The 14,959-nt window shown below is 52.0% G+C and overlaps 1 protein-coding gene across 1 annotated transcript in view; it reads right to left on the reverse strand.

Moving 5' to 3' along the window:
- Window positions 1–14,959, reverse strand: part of NRG2 (neuregulin 2) — a 72,230-nt gene that overhangs the window by 30,798 nt on the left and 26,473 nt on the right. The window contains 2 exon segments of the mRNA XM_035889196.1: window positions 1,405–1,463; window positions 12,289–12,409. Of these exon segments, the coding sequence (XP_035745089.1) occupies window positions 1,405–1,463; window positions 12,289–12,409 (180 nt within the window).

The following is a 14,959-nucleotide window of genomic DNA, read 5'->3' on the forward strand; positions in this document are numbered from 1 at the left end:
AAAACAATTTGGAACAAAAGGCAATGTAGCGCCAGGCTGTCCCAGGGGCCTCACAAAGCCCATTTGCATCTTGTCTGGATACCCTGTAGAAGGGAGTCCAATGCCAGCACTTGCCAGCTATTAGCATGTGCTAATGAGGTGCCTGCCATTGCCAGTTCAGGGTGAGGACTGCAGGATTTCTTACAGAGCGGTGGTAGAGGGGGTACTGGCAAACAAGGAGTCATCACAGAGAGGCATTTCTCCTCTGGTTCCCACTAACTAAAGCCTCTTTTGTGGCTCTTTTAAAAAAGGCTCTTTTTCAAACCACCATTTGTGGTGGTCCGAACAGGCAGCACAGAGGCGGGATGGGTCATAGAGAGGGTGACCATGGCCGACCTCTTGCGCTGCAGCTGTGCCTCCTTTCTGGTCAGTCCCTACCCAGACCAGGACCCCACTGATGCTGGGACACAGTCTGAATATGGGCCCAGAAAAATTATCTGTCTTGAACAAAACGAGCTAATGATGTCTATAAGCAAGGCATCCCTGGAGACCTAGAGCCTGGGGGAACTGGAAACTAGAAACTGGGAGACACTAAGTGCAAGGGCTCCAGGGTATTTGCACCCACTGAACATGAGGTTCAAGGATCCGTCACTGCCGTTAGACACAACCCCATATGCAAGGCTGTCCAGCCCCCTGGGAGCGACAGGAACACCTCTGTGTCCGGGAGGGATATAATCTGAGACGACCAGTCGGCAGATGTAGCCTGTTATCCTGCGTGGCACTGAGGCGTAGGAAGCCCTGAGACCGTGGCAGCCACCAGCATGAGCTCCAGAGCTCCCGGCACGCGCGTGTGCCCTGTTCAGCCCTCTGGGCAGGCTCCAGGACCTGACTGCGAGGAGCCTCCAGCCACCTCACCTGGACAGGAACTGATACCTGGGCCAGCTTCTGGAAACAGAAACGCAGCCTCAGCTCGGAGGAGATTTCATTACAGCCCTCGCTGTGGTTTCCTCAGTTGGTACAGAGAGACTCACACAACCCCTCGCAAGAGCCATGGGAAAACGTACACCTCTTGCGCTGCGCAGCATAGTCCGTCGTGCGACGGCAACGCTAGCGGATGCAGCTTATCAGACGGGCTGTTCTCACGCAGCACACCACATCACCTTGTGCCTCATTTGCATTTTGCATGAAAAGCGCAAGCAACATTGAGTTCAATCAGAAATGAAAGCAGAACCCATTCTAACAAACGGGGAGATAACAAGAGTCCCGATTCTCCTCTTGGACGCGATCACAGCTCCTCTTACGGCCAAGCAGAGCTGGGAGCGCACAAGGCAGGGAGGGGGCTCTTGGAGAACAGAAGAACCTGCTTTAAGGACACGACACAGAGCTACAATAACCAGGGAGAGAGAGAAGTAGAAAGAGACATACTGGAGAAGCTGACCATTGCGAAATGCTGACACCGGTCTCCTGTGAATTCGATCGGACACCTACCGGAAGAAAGAAAACCAGAAAGAGAGAAACAAGATAGCAAAATGACACCCAAACAGACCGATCTGAGGCCCCTTCTGATCCCTTCCGCGACTTCTATCCATCTGCTTTCAGCCTTCACCCTTACCTGCATCCCTAAGCCCTAGCCCAAAGCTGACACCAAGAGCCATCCCTGACTAGACCACTCTACATCCACCGCTGTGCCCAGGAGGTTTTAAGTAGTGTGGTGCATTTTTTGTCTTCAAACATACTTTGCTTAGGATCTGGCATGTACAATCGCAAAGGCAGTTTCTCCAAACATCTCTGTCCGAAGAATCCGTTTGGACATCTGGAGGGGAAAAGGGGAGAAATCACAGAACATGTCTGGCACCATTCTTGAGGCTAAGGTCAGAAATAAAAAGTGCATTGTGATGAATGGAAAAAATAAAGGCTTTACACGTGTATTTACTCTTTGCTTTGCTTTAACCAGGCACCTGCAGCATCAGCATTCCAGCTCTATTTTTGGCCTGGGTCGTCAAGCCGCCAGCCAAACCCCTCCTTTCCTCCTCTGCCTGCCTCCTTCCTTGTCACCTGGCAGCACTGGCTGGCAGGAAGATCGAGATGGGCTGGATGCTGCTGTCAGAGACTCTCCCTGAAGCTGCTGTCTAGAGAGGACTGGCGAGAGGCACCACAGAACGGTGAGCGGCTGCTCAGGCGACAGTCAGCGTGCGTATGGCAAGCGTCGTCCCGGTATTCCCCCAGGTACCCGCAGGGCGCCCCAGGGAAAAGGGTTACGTGGCGGTTAGAGAGGAAGCTTGTGCAGAGTCTCTGTGTTAACAGAGAGGAAGGGACAGAGAAGAAAGCTGAACCGAACAGGTCTCACGGGCTATCCCGACCCACACGGTGGGCTGGGCTGGGCCGGCTCCTGGGGCACCAGCTATACATTAGCGTCATGCTGCAGTGGCAGGGATGCTGCCCTGCAGACAAGGGCCACCAGGCACATGCGCCACCTCATGAGTACGCTCCCTGGAGCGGCCCCGCAGTGGCGGGTGAGCCTGGGGAGCTATGGGAGCTCAGCTGGGGGTGGTCAAACGCTTCTGCCCCCAGCACTCATCTCTCTCCCTCACTTCAAGTCTTTTCTTCTTGCCTCCTTGAATAGTCCCTCAAAGTTGTGCCTAGCTTTTCTGGAGTCCCAGCTCTTGCCTGCCTGTCCCACAACTCCCTCGCTCCCGCCCCAACCGACCTCTCCCTCCTCTGAGCTTAGGAGGGTTTTATCATTACAGCTAGCATCTCAGCATCTGGTTTCCACCTTCCCGGGGTAAGCGGGACTTGCAGGCTCTGCGCCCCCTACACGTCAGGCTTTCCTCACTCTTGGCTGTCACCCCAGGATCACACTGTCCCTCCGTGTTTGGCAAGCCCCAGCTGGTCAGCAAAGAAGGGACTGAAGGACACCCCAGCCAAAAGGACATGGACCAGAGGCCTTGGTCAGTGGCTTAGCTCCCTGCTGGTCCACGGCAAAGGATGGCAAGCAGCTGGAGCAGCCTTGGCACGGTGTCAGACGACTGGTCCCAACCTGCAGATATGGTGGGGTGGAGCGGGACAGGTCCAGGCCCAGATCCAAGCCTACGTCCCAGGCGCTCGCTGCCAGCCCCGCACGGGCAGAGCAGAGCTGACCTTTCTGTGCCTGCCCCCAGCCTGCGGACATGGCGAAGGGGATGACGAAGGGATAGCTTTGATTTTTAATGGGACCAAAGCTTTGTAGTTCCAGAGCTTGTTGGCAGATTAGCTCTGTACTCTTGCTCAAGGGCTATGGCAGCATTTGTTGTTCTTGACAGATTTATGTCGAGATGGCACGTTACAGATATGCAACTCCAGTGGCAACAAAAAAGAGTCAAGAAGAGAGATGAATTCCTGCTTCTCCCTACTTGCTTAAGGGAACACGGACAGTTTTCTTCAGCAACTATTTAGTTCCCTTCGGGGGAAGAGGTAGAAATTAGAGACGTCTTTGCTATTCATTATGACCAGAAAACCTTGATTTTTCATAGTTGTCCCTCACCGATCTCCCTGACACTGATCTGGGCCAGCGGGTGGGAATCACAGCACAGGAGGGAGCGCTGGGGGCTCTCAGCAGCCACACCAGCTCTACAGACCGAGGGTACGTACAGACCGAGGGTACGTACAGATCAAGGGCACGTACAGACCAGACCTGCAACGATGCGGGCTTCTCCGGGCTGGAGGGCTCTTCTCCAAATGGGAAAGGTGAGATTCAGCTGAGGTCTGGGGAAGGACTTGAGGAGGCACCAGGTTGCGGGGTACAAGCCAGGACAGGGTATAAAGATCTCCCAGCTGCGGCGATGGACATAAACGTCTAATCCCTGCCTGAAGACCAGCATTAATGCTCCCTGGGGGAAGGCTGAGACATTTGCTGACACACTGACACACCACTGCCAAAGGCTCCTAAAGGAGGCCACCACCAGCCTTTGGGACAACCTGCTGGTACTCCAGAGGTAGCCTGAGTTTCGATGCTGGATGCTAGATGCCTACGGAGAACCTGTAGACACACCCCTGAATCCAGCATGATCCAAGAAGAAGATATAGCCAGTAAAAGGCTGCATAACCTCTCCATCTCATCTACTGCTCTTCTCTACCTCAACACCTCCACAGCTCCAAACCTGTCCATATTTCCCCTAAAGAATGCATTTCCCAATTCCCCAAGGCAGGGGGACAGGGAACATTTCACTTGCTGGCCCTCTCACAGAAGAAAGCTTTGGAAGGTCCTGCACGACTGAGGTGGCTTTGGCACCTGATTTGTTGCTGGTTTTCACTGCACTTTTGGTAGGCCTGCACTGAGCAAAGACACTGGTGCACCCTCACTGCCCATGACCAAATATGTTTTCTGTGCCACACAGCATCTGGGTTTCGAGACCTGTGCTAACTCCTCCACGTGGGAGCGTGCTGGGCTATATGTGCACCCCAAACCACTTGGGGAGAACTTAAGGGCGTGAAGCGTCACCGAACTCCCTAGTCATGCACTTAAGTTTCATCATCCAAGTCACTTTTGAAACTGGAAATTTGACTCCCTGGTCAGGCAAATAGCTTTGAAAAATTCACCCTCTTTTCTCATTCTTGGATGTTCACCTTGGAGCACTGAAAAGGGAGACATACCAGGAATGTTGTTTCAGTAACAGGGAGCCCAGCCTGCTCCCAAGGAAAGCCCAGCCCAAGGGGTCACCATCAGGCATGAGGCCTGTTGACCTGAGGAAGCAGAAGAAGGTGGTGCTGGGAAGTGAAGAAGATGCCCTGTTGGCAGTCAAAGAGCACAAACCGGAGGCAGTTGGGTGGTGCAGACTCATGAGGACAGCCCTAGGGAAGCATGACTTTGGAGAAACCTGTAAGAGATTGCACTGGGGTTTGAACAAGACATCCAAATTAGAAGGTGTCTTCCCAATCCTTTCTCAAGTTTATTCATCGCCACTGGTAGAGTCATGAACTTATTCCCAGCATCTTCAAGGGTATCCAGTTTAGCTTGCAACGTGCTGCCCATTTGTCTGGGATCTGAGGTTTCCTGTATGTTGTGAGCGCACTGAAGGGCCTCAAGGGTGCTGCTGAATGAAGCAAATGTCCTGAACCCATCTCAAAAAGGGGAGCTTTGTCTGAGAGGAGCTAAAGCTGTCTCAGGCGTACATCCGTGAGAGGCCAGCCAAGGCTGGAACTTCAGTGTGACTGAAGCTGCATGCCATTAAGGAAAGACTGAAAATGATGTGAAAACTGGTGGAGGGAAATAAAAACCCAGAGAAACAAATTGGTGAGAAGTGAAAAAGCAAACCAGAAAAGTGTCAAAGAAGCTTTGATGCCATGACAGCTACCATATAGCCCATCTTCAGATCTCTGCAGTCAGCCTTAGCGTGGGTGGGGAGAAGAGCTTTCTAGACAGAAAGCAGTAGATAACTGTCTTCTCTGTGTCTATGACAGCTCAGGCTTTTCACCTTTAGTTACCAGTGAATCAGCACTGGGAAAAGTGACAGAAAAGAAGCCCTCATGAACATGAGCACCTTCTGCCACCTCCCAAGGTAGCACACGAGCTGTCGAGATCCATGTGCGCCTCTGGCGTCCCTGGGTCCCAGTTCCTCATAAGCAAGGTTGCTGGTAGCAACAGTGACCAGGAGACCTTTGAAAGCATGCAGTGCTCGTGGTTTGTTTTTTTTTTTTAAGCTGTCTCATACTTATAGGCTAGTGAAGATGATTTGTTATTTATTGCTGTGGCTCCACATGTGACTTCTAGGACAGAAATTTCCAGTGTGCATGGCACGTGAGTCTCCCAGTCTGGACAGGAAGAGCAATGGAAAGCACCCCTTCTGCGTGCAGAATCTGCTGCCTGGGGTAAGGGCTTCTGGGCAGCTCTTCCTCAGTGGCCAAGCACATGGCCATGCACATGGCCTGAAAGTTAAAGTTCACTGAGGTCGAGAGCCATGAGGTGGTCTTTGATCATGGCATCCTCTTCCTGCACATTTGACCCTAGTGAAGAGGTTTTGGCTGGCTATCCCAGGAGTGCCCCCTCCTTTTGAAAGCTCTTGCAGAGACTACACAGAGGTGGGCTATTCCTGCAAATATTACCTTTGGATCTCCTGATCCACTCTCTAGTGGCATGGAGGCCCAACACATCTCTCCTCAAAGGCCAAGGGAAGAGGACGAAGGTGCGTCTGCAGGAACGGTCTTGGGGAAGTACAAGGCCACACTAAGCTCTTGCAGACAGCACCCTGTCCCCTCTCTAGCCTGTGTGGAGAACGCCCAACACTGCCCTTGCTTCACTCCATCCATCCCTGGTGCCTAATCAGGTGCATGAAAATTAAAAAAAATTGCCACATCTAAAAATTTGCTACTTGCAAATGCCATCGATAAAACTGGTCAGGGATTTTTCTGTCCAAACTCTGTTGTTGCTGGAAAATGCCCAATTCTTTCAGTTTTGACCAATTCCTTAAGACTTTTTTTTACCTCATTTTGAAAACATCCACAAAGTCCTGCTCTTGGGTTGGGGATGAATTGCAGTTAAATATTTACATGGTAAAAAAAAATTGCAGTAAGATGATCAGCCAAATAAAGCCTCTCAAAAACGACAAACCAAAATGGTTTGAATAACCCATTTCTATGTTGTTTGCAGAGCGCTTACTTATGAAAATTGAGAAACTTTGACCTTTTGCCCTGTATCGGGGCAGAGCAATAATTACTGTTAACTATTCTCTGCTATTATTAATTACTAATATAATTATCCTAATGTTCCCGCTGGAAGCAGAACTTTTTCTGCCCAGCTGTTGATCTAAATCTTGCAAGGGTTGGCACGTTTCCTTCGCTCCCCCAGATCCTAACTGAAGTGTGCCAAATTGGGTAGCTCTCACAACGCAATCCATGATACAGAAGAACGTGAAGGAGCAGGTGCTTCAAAATAACGGGATAGGGAGAAGCTGTAGCAGAGGGACACAATGCACTGATATAAGCAAATGGAGGAATGTTTCAAGCATGTTGCTTATTTGTGCGAAGGGCTGAAAAAGAAGACAGTTCTGTCATTGTCCCCTGACCAGTCCCAGATGATCAGGCTCTTGGAGAGCCACAAAAGGCTGGACTCCACAAAATCGCTGATGGGAAGAAAAGAAAGCAACCAGAATAAATGCAGACATCTTATCCAGAGCAGCTAATCAAGGCATGTTTGCTGTCTAGTAGAGTCCAAACCACAGGGACACCCACTTTGGGCTCAGCGAAGGCAACAGCACAGCTCCGACCGAGCTGTGGGAGCTCAGCAGGATCTGTGCTGTTGTCTTCACCGAGCCTCCCTGTTGCAGGATCAGCTTCCACACTCTGATGATTCTCAAGGGTCTGCTATAGTTATACATGCATTAAAACGGACGCACTGAACAGGATGGACCACTTGAACCCCAAAAGGATCCTGTCACCCAGGATAAACAGCATGCAAAACCCCATGATTGAGTCCTGGCTGCTTCAGGTTTGGAACAGGATGTGGAGATTTTCACCCCTAGCTCAACAGTGCGGGCTCCTCATTTCCAAGGACATTGCAACATCTCCCCACAGAACTGCTCACACATCCATGGCAAAGGGACATACTTGTGCTTGGGCAACGTGCAACTTGTGCTGACCAAATCACTGAGAGGGGCGGCACAGCTCCGACACCACAGGGGAGCTGGGCGAGCTGAGCTGCAAGGAGGACCGCGGCCATATGGGGCCAGCCTGACGCTCACCCCTTTGAACGGTGCTTTGGGAAAGCACAGGGGAGCTGGCAGCGTGGCTAACCCGTCAGAATGATCTTTGCCCTTTCCAGGGAAAATCTGCAGGAAACAATATAGGTGGAGGAGGTAACAAAATGGGCTTCTAGGAAGGGAACATGTAATTCTGTAAATTGGTGATTTGCATACATCAGGTAGGTTAAAAGTGAATTGATCTTTTCTCTTTTGCTTTGCTTTGTTTTTCATTCTCTCCTTGACCTTCACTTTTTGCCCGAGGTCCTCCAGGCCTCTGACCTCACCCTCTCACGTAACGCAAAGCTGTCAGCCCAAACCCAGGGAGTCTGTTTATCTGTCAGCATTTGTGAATCCTTCAGCCTGACTCTTGCAAGCACAAGTGGTCCAACGTGATGGGGGGCTGTTGGTCTGGAAAGCTCTTCAAGTCTTCTGATCCCATGCAGTTTAGGAAGATCCTGGCGCCGGGTACCAGCCACTTTGCTTATGTCAGCCACACACAAGCGTCACGAAGCGCGTGTCAGTGGGCAGAGCAGGACTCTGCAGCCATGAGACTTGGATTTGTTTCTTTGTTTGGCTGGGAAGACTCCAACTGTAGATAACGTGTGCCAAGACCTAACTGGGAAGAAGAGTATTTCTGCTGTGATGCACACGCTAGCACAACCCCGTGGGGCATGGCGCCCCACAGTAAAGGATTAGAGCAGCCTTAAACTGCTCTAATTTGTGCCGAGAACCCAACGGGCTCCAGGACCTAGGCAGACCCAATATCAGAGGCAGCTAGACATCCCGAGCGCTACGTTCATCTGCACCCCACAAACCAGCCACCGCTCCTCCGTGTCCCGGCCCAGCGCGAGGCCATGAGGCTCACTTGTGCGCATGCCTTCCGCAGGCATGGGGGTTTGCTCTGCTCAAACTCGCCGCTTCCCTATCGTTATGGTGAGAAATCAGTCCAACTCGTAAGGCCTCTCTGAGCAAAATGGTCTGGAGAAGGGTCGAGAAATTCTTCCTGTTGACAAGAGGCTGGGGCTTTTTAATTCACTAGAGCTGTTGAGTCAATTCTGTACACGTGTGGCTCAGCGTTTCCTGGGTTTATGGTGAAAATTTGCAGAATATCTGAGGCAGATCACACTCCTCTCACCTCACTTCCAGGGGGTCGCTTTGCAGAGTCAGGATAACAGCACAGACTGTATCATGTTCTGGTTTCCTTTGGCACTAGCATGTGTAGAATTTGCTTCAAATTAAGGACAAAATTACACAAGCACACAATCCAAAAAAGACACCATTTCTGGAACAGCTCCAAGTCTGTTCTGGGTTCCTCCCCAGGGAAGAAAACACATTGTCTGAGGTCTAGCTGAAGTGTATTGAAAAGGGGTGGGGGAGGTGGGTTTAGAGGCAAGCAGTTTGTTCCCCAGAATTTAAAAGGGCAGGAGGAACACAGTTCTGCGAAGCCAATTAAAAAATAATATCAAAAGGCCAGCTGCCAGTTTAGGTGATATCTGTAACAATCAAGCATGAGTCATTTCAGGAGAAGAAATCACTTGAGAACCCAGATGCTCTTCTTGCTCCAGAGCACCATGGGCAGCATCTACAGGAGGGATCTCCTACGCTTGCAGGCAGCTGCAAGCAATGAAGCCCCCTCCAGGGAGATGATTACAGGGCGGCAGCAGGTAGGGAGCAAGAACACTCTAAAATTCTGTTTTCTGATAGCTGGTTTTGGAAAAGCTGGTAACATCTCAGGGGTTCTGGGGTGCTGGGATCTCCTTAGCACTCCGTGAAGGAGGACTGCAGGCTGGCACGCAGTGCAAGATGACCCCCAGGGCCCTGCTGACTCTCATCAGAACGGCAATACAGGAACAGCGCCCAGACACACGTGTTGTTCCTGGCTCAAGAGGCTGATGTGGCTCTTGTCTGATCTCCAAGGTGTTTGAAGAGGTTGTGTGCAGAAGGACCTCTCGATCTCCTCCATGCTCATGTCTCAGGACCAAGGCTGGCTCCCATGTTGCAGAGTCCACAAATGCCGGTCAAAGTCTGCATCTTTGCATCATCTAGCTTCTCCTCCGAATCTGTACCCTTGTATCATTCACAAACCACAGCAGCGGATCTCGTGTCTTGGTGCAATGAGGAAGCTGTGAAACATCTCAGCATTTTGCTGGTTTACAGGCGGGCAAATGCGAAGTCCGTTCATCATCAGCCTTCCCCAAGAATCGTCCACGTTATTGGGAAAGCCTTTTTAGGGGAAATACTATGTTCGGTTCAAAAGCTTCTGCATTCCCCAATAACTAACTATTGCCTTCTGTAGTCCAGAAATCCTAAGAATACACCACTTCAAAAGCCAAGATGTTGTATCTTCAGCCTATGATTTAACGATAAAAATGCCCAAGGAGAATGAACATTCAGATAACTCCTCAAGCACTACAATCAGAAATTACCGTACTGTGTGGAAGGCACTTGAGTCTCCTGGGTTCCTGTTAACATGGAGTTGTCTTTCCTGGCAGATGAAGAGTAGCAGTGCAGACCTTCAAAGCACCAAAAGCTTTGATTAACACTTTGCTGCCTTTCCATACCCACCCATTCAATTCCCGTCTGGTTTTAGCAATCAGTATCTTGGGACGCATCAGAAAAGGAAAGAATTTTACCATCTGCAAGTAAGGAATTAAGGCTTTCAAATGATACGAAATAATTAGGTCTGTTTTGTATGGCACATAAAATCTTAATGGAACCCATCACTGAGTTCCCGTCTGTTCTTTGGCTGTCGTGGCAGCCTGGTTTGAAGGCAGGCTGTTTCTCCGTGAGGCTGGAATTAGTTTGGTTAAAACAGTCTGTCTGATGAGGACACTTGGTAACTACCATGCATAACCTTCATTAGGAAAAATGGAGCCTTACCATCATAGCTGCTCATGGCAGGAGTTCAGGGAACTCTTGCTGTAATCAGAAATTGATCCGATTTGCAAAGTCTTGATCTGGATTCAAGTTCTTCCCAAAAGGAATAGGCTTGCAGTCTGTGCTCTTGGCACCACCACGTTGCTTATGGATAAAGAGATATTGATTCATACACTCCTCCAGGCCTCAAGGGTTCAGCCCTCCCCAGCATGGAAAGACTGGAACTGCTGGGGCTTCCTTGGGGCTACAGCTACACCAGAATAGTGGCTGTGGCTTTCACTCATCACGTGGGACTTCCCCCATGTTGGGGAACCCTGGCAAGATGAACTTACAGCACCACTAGGAAGCCAACGGCAGAGACACCTCCCCTAAAGCGCAGGTCTGTGGTGTGCAACAGCCGCTCGCACTTCATGCCTAGGGGAGATGTGGGGGACCACAGCAGCTGGTTTCTGTCCTACCCGGCTCTTTTCACCTCTGAAGGGGCAAGCCTGGGAGAACTGGAAGATGCTGTTCATCCTATGCCCTTCCCACCACAGCTGATCCCACATTAGGAAGTGAGAGCACAGCAGAATGCATTTCCACACCGTCTTTCCTACTGCTCCTTGCCAAGACAAAGGCGTACTGGGAGAAGGGAGGAGTTGTGCTAAGCGTAGTCCAGCTCGCAACCCTTCCAGGAGGGTGATGGTTCTGTCAGATGCGTCCTTCAAGGCCTGAGGAGCCGAGGTGTCTGGCAAGCATCACGCCATGGCGTGGCAGTGGTATGAGGCTGACATCCACAGATGGAAAAACCTTTGGCTGTGCGTCTCCATGGAGAGGCCATGCAGGGAGAAAACAGTCAGCTCTGGGCTTCTCCAGGCTGGGCACAGTGACGTGGGGTCCCCGGGAGAGCTCAGAAGCTGAGCCCATCTGCTCAGCCAATGCACACCCAGGGCAGCTCACCCTGCAGGAGCCTGGGACAGGCCCCGGTCTGCTTTGGGTGCCCGCATCTCCAGCAACGGCAATCAGACTGCGCTTTTCGCTCACCGTCCCCGTTAGGGCTGGAGGGTGAGCGGTGAGGAGCTGCTGAGCTTGCTGGCTGCGGTACGTTCAAACCAGGGGTGAAAAGGTCTCACATCCCGTTCCACATCCCTTGGGCTATGCAGCCCCACTTTAACCTTTCCAAGAAATTAACTTAGTATGTCTCCCAGGGGGGTTCTGCAGGTTTTAACATTTGAAGGGGAGAAATAAACCACCCTCAGCCTGCCACAAAGTGGCAGAGGGGGGTGAGGAGCTGTGTGCTAAACACGCTCCTGGGCCCATGGGTGCAGACAGGAGAGGTAAGGGGCAGGTCCCAGCAAGGGAAGCCCTCCAGGGTGGCCGTGTGCTGGGGAAAGCCCCCCAGCTCCGAGGAACATGGAGCTTTGACCCAGCTCAGGGAGAGCAACAGGGACCCAACCCTTCCTGAAGCTGCGGAGGAGAAAGGGAAGGAAGGGAAAGGGAACAGCCAGGACAGACATATTCCTAGAGGAAGAGTCAGGAAGAGTGAACAGTGGCACTTGCACAGAAAAGAGCCCTCCCCCCCCAACCCCCCCTTCTCTGCTCTCCCCTTCTGAACCTGCACAGCTCAAACTGCAATTGCCAGGAGAATTCCAGAGCTACCCCTCCGCCAGCGGCCGCACAGAGGTCTCCTGTCCCCCAGCCAAGTCATTTCCATATCGACACAAGAACTACACTCACTTACTTGCAAGACAGCTGATTAATCCCCTCGATGTAGTAGCACACCCCACCATTGACACAATAGGACTTGGCTGTTTCGTTGCATTTTCTAGCATGCCCGGACCAGGAGGAGAGAGTTGTGGTTACTGCAGGAGAAAAAAACACACACACACAGAAAAGATATATTGTTATTCCCTTTGTTGGGCAAGTCTGTTTTCTTAGATGATTTCCAACTAGTTCATTTGCCAGAGTAAATACCCCAGAGCTACAAACCTCAGCCTGTGCCTTCAGACCCACCTTCACCTCTGCAGGTCCCACGGCTGCGGCTTGACCTTTCCTTTCTGAGCAAACACAGCCAAGTGAGTGAGGAGCTGAGGACATGCCTGCTGCTAAGCAGCCAGCATGCCAGGGCAAGATCACCTTTTTGGCAAGCTGTAGGGGAAAGTGCCCCTTTCCCACCTCTCCTTGCCCTCCCCTTCCACGTGCACGCAACCCTGCACCAGCAGGCAGGCGGGAGGGTAGGAAAGACACGGGCTGCGGCGTCACGGAGGCACGGGCGCACGCTGCTGAGGCCTGATTTGCACCATGATACTGGACCAAGATCCAGAAGTCCTGCAGGGGACATTTCATGGCTCCACATCTCTGGGAGGAAATAAGTTTTCAGAGCCAGAAGCAAGTGGGGAACGGGTCCAGTGCAGGCAAGAACGGCTGCACCTCCCCTGTTTCTGAGCACTTCTCTGTCGTGCCCCGAGGGGGCTGCCTCAAGAGACCGAGCAGCGTTGGGCAGTAGAAGCCTGGGTCCAGCCCTGGTCTGTGCTGAGAGGGAGGCAGCCAGCATGACTCAAGTTCCCTGGGATACGGATGCCTTTCCAAATCTAAATTTCTTTCTGGAGAAAAGCTTTCCAGCCACATAAGGTACAAACAAAACTGATGGCACTCTGCAGAATTTCACCGCAAATCCTGTCTCTGAGTGACTCAGAAAAACTTACAGCCCGAAGCAGAGTCTCCAGAGGCAAGGAGAAGGCTTCTAGGAAGGGAAAAGCCTTTCGTTAGAGCAACTAATACAGGTTACAAAAGCAGACCAGCACCAGTAGGGATGCAGGCCCATCCTCACAGAGCTGAAAGAAGAGCTGGGCACAAGAAGCATCTGCTTTTTCCAACTGAGTATTTAATCTCATTAAAGGTAGTCCCCCTTCCTGGACTACCCACCTTGCTTATACCCTAACACGGTTACATCTCCGGCCGTGTGGCTACCACTTCCCAGCACTTTTCGTGCTGTACTCAAGGCTTCTGAGGAGATACCCGCCTCCATCCTGTTCTCCAAAGCAAGAATGAACCTCATGGAGAGGTTAGTGACTTCAGACCGGTCGCTGGAGACTGAATACCTCATTGACACAGGGTTCGAGGAAGAAGGCTGGAGCCAGAGCCCTAGGCGGGAGGTAGTCATAGCCACGGGAGGAGCAGTGAGGCATGCTGGAGCCTGCCCCAGAGGGAGCTGGCGCTGCTCCCCATACCTCGGGCAGCCCCCCTGCCCATCCTGCCTCCACAGCGGGCTCAGAGGCTGCTGCGGGTGCCTGCCCTGCTGCCTCGGCTGCAGCCCACGCCGCCAGAGCCAGGGGCTCCGTTCTCAGGCTCCAGCTCCAGCCCAGCGCCTGCTGGGCACACCCAGGCTCTCCCCAGTGAAGAAGGGCTCCCAGCACCCTCTGAAGCCTCTCGCCTTCGAGCGATGCTTGGCGCCCAAGCAACCAACCAGGCTTGTTCTGGCTCTCCTGCTTTTAGGACTCTGCCTGCAGGGGTTCTGTGCTCTCTGAACGCCAAGTTTGCTCACCAGCCTGGGCACAGCAGGAGTAGCCCACACCATTACCTGCACACAGCTCAAGGCAGAGCCAAGCTCACTCTTCATTTTGCTTGGGCCAACGCACTGCCCAGCCCCGTTGTCTTCTGTCAATGCCTTCCCCTGCCTGACAGAGCCGGGGGTGTGCACCAAGCAGAGCTATTTCTGTGCTTTGCCTGGAATAACCATTGCCTCTGGGGTGGCCTTTTCACGGCTAGCCAGGGCAGAGCGAGTTGTCCCAAAGTGCTCTGCAAAGCAGAAAATGCAGATGGCCCTGGGACAGCAAATAGCTGCTCCCCTCCTAGGGCACATAATGCCGGCCAGCTGGGAGCCAAAATTGCAGAGCAGTGTAGACATCCTAGAGTGTATGCTGGCTTTTAGAGCAGACGAAGATTTGACCAAGCCACCAAAGAAGTCCCTGGAAAAAAACCCTCAAATATGAAAACTCCCCAACTTCTCATTGCTCCCTTTCAGTTAAGATTAGTGGGAACTAGAAGCCAAAACCATCGTAATGGCTTTGTAACAAGTCTGTATAATATGTACCTTTACGCGACAGTAGCACACTTCTCAGGGCAGTGGAAAGCTGCGGGTTCAGGACAGAGGAGCTCTAACTGCGGGTGACAGCACCGGGGCTTTCTTGGCAAGGCCCCTCCTTTAGCTATCGCTTGATCCAGCCACCTAAACCAAGCCTTAACACTAAATACCATTTTAAAAATGAGCATGAAAATAAAACCTCGCTTGGCACCATGCAGCTGTGTCCCAAAAGGGGTCGGAGCCAGGCTGCGCCCCGGCTGCGCTGCGCATGTGCGCGGGAAGCTGTGGGTCGTGCTGGCTGCCGGGGCGGTGGGAGCTGGCTGCTTTG

This window comes from Egretta garzetta, unplaced genomic scaffold (genome assembly GCF_000687185.1).
Source record: "Egretta garzetta isolate BGI_Z169 unplaced genomic scaffold, ASM68718v1 scaffold692, whole genome shotgun sequence".
Classification (NCBI taxonomy): domain Eukaryota; kingdom Metazoa; phylum Chordata; class Aves; order Pelecaniformes; family Ardeidae; genus Egretta; species Egretta garzetta.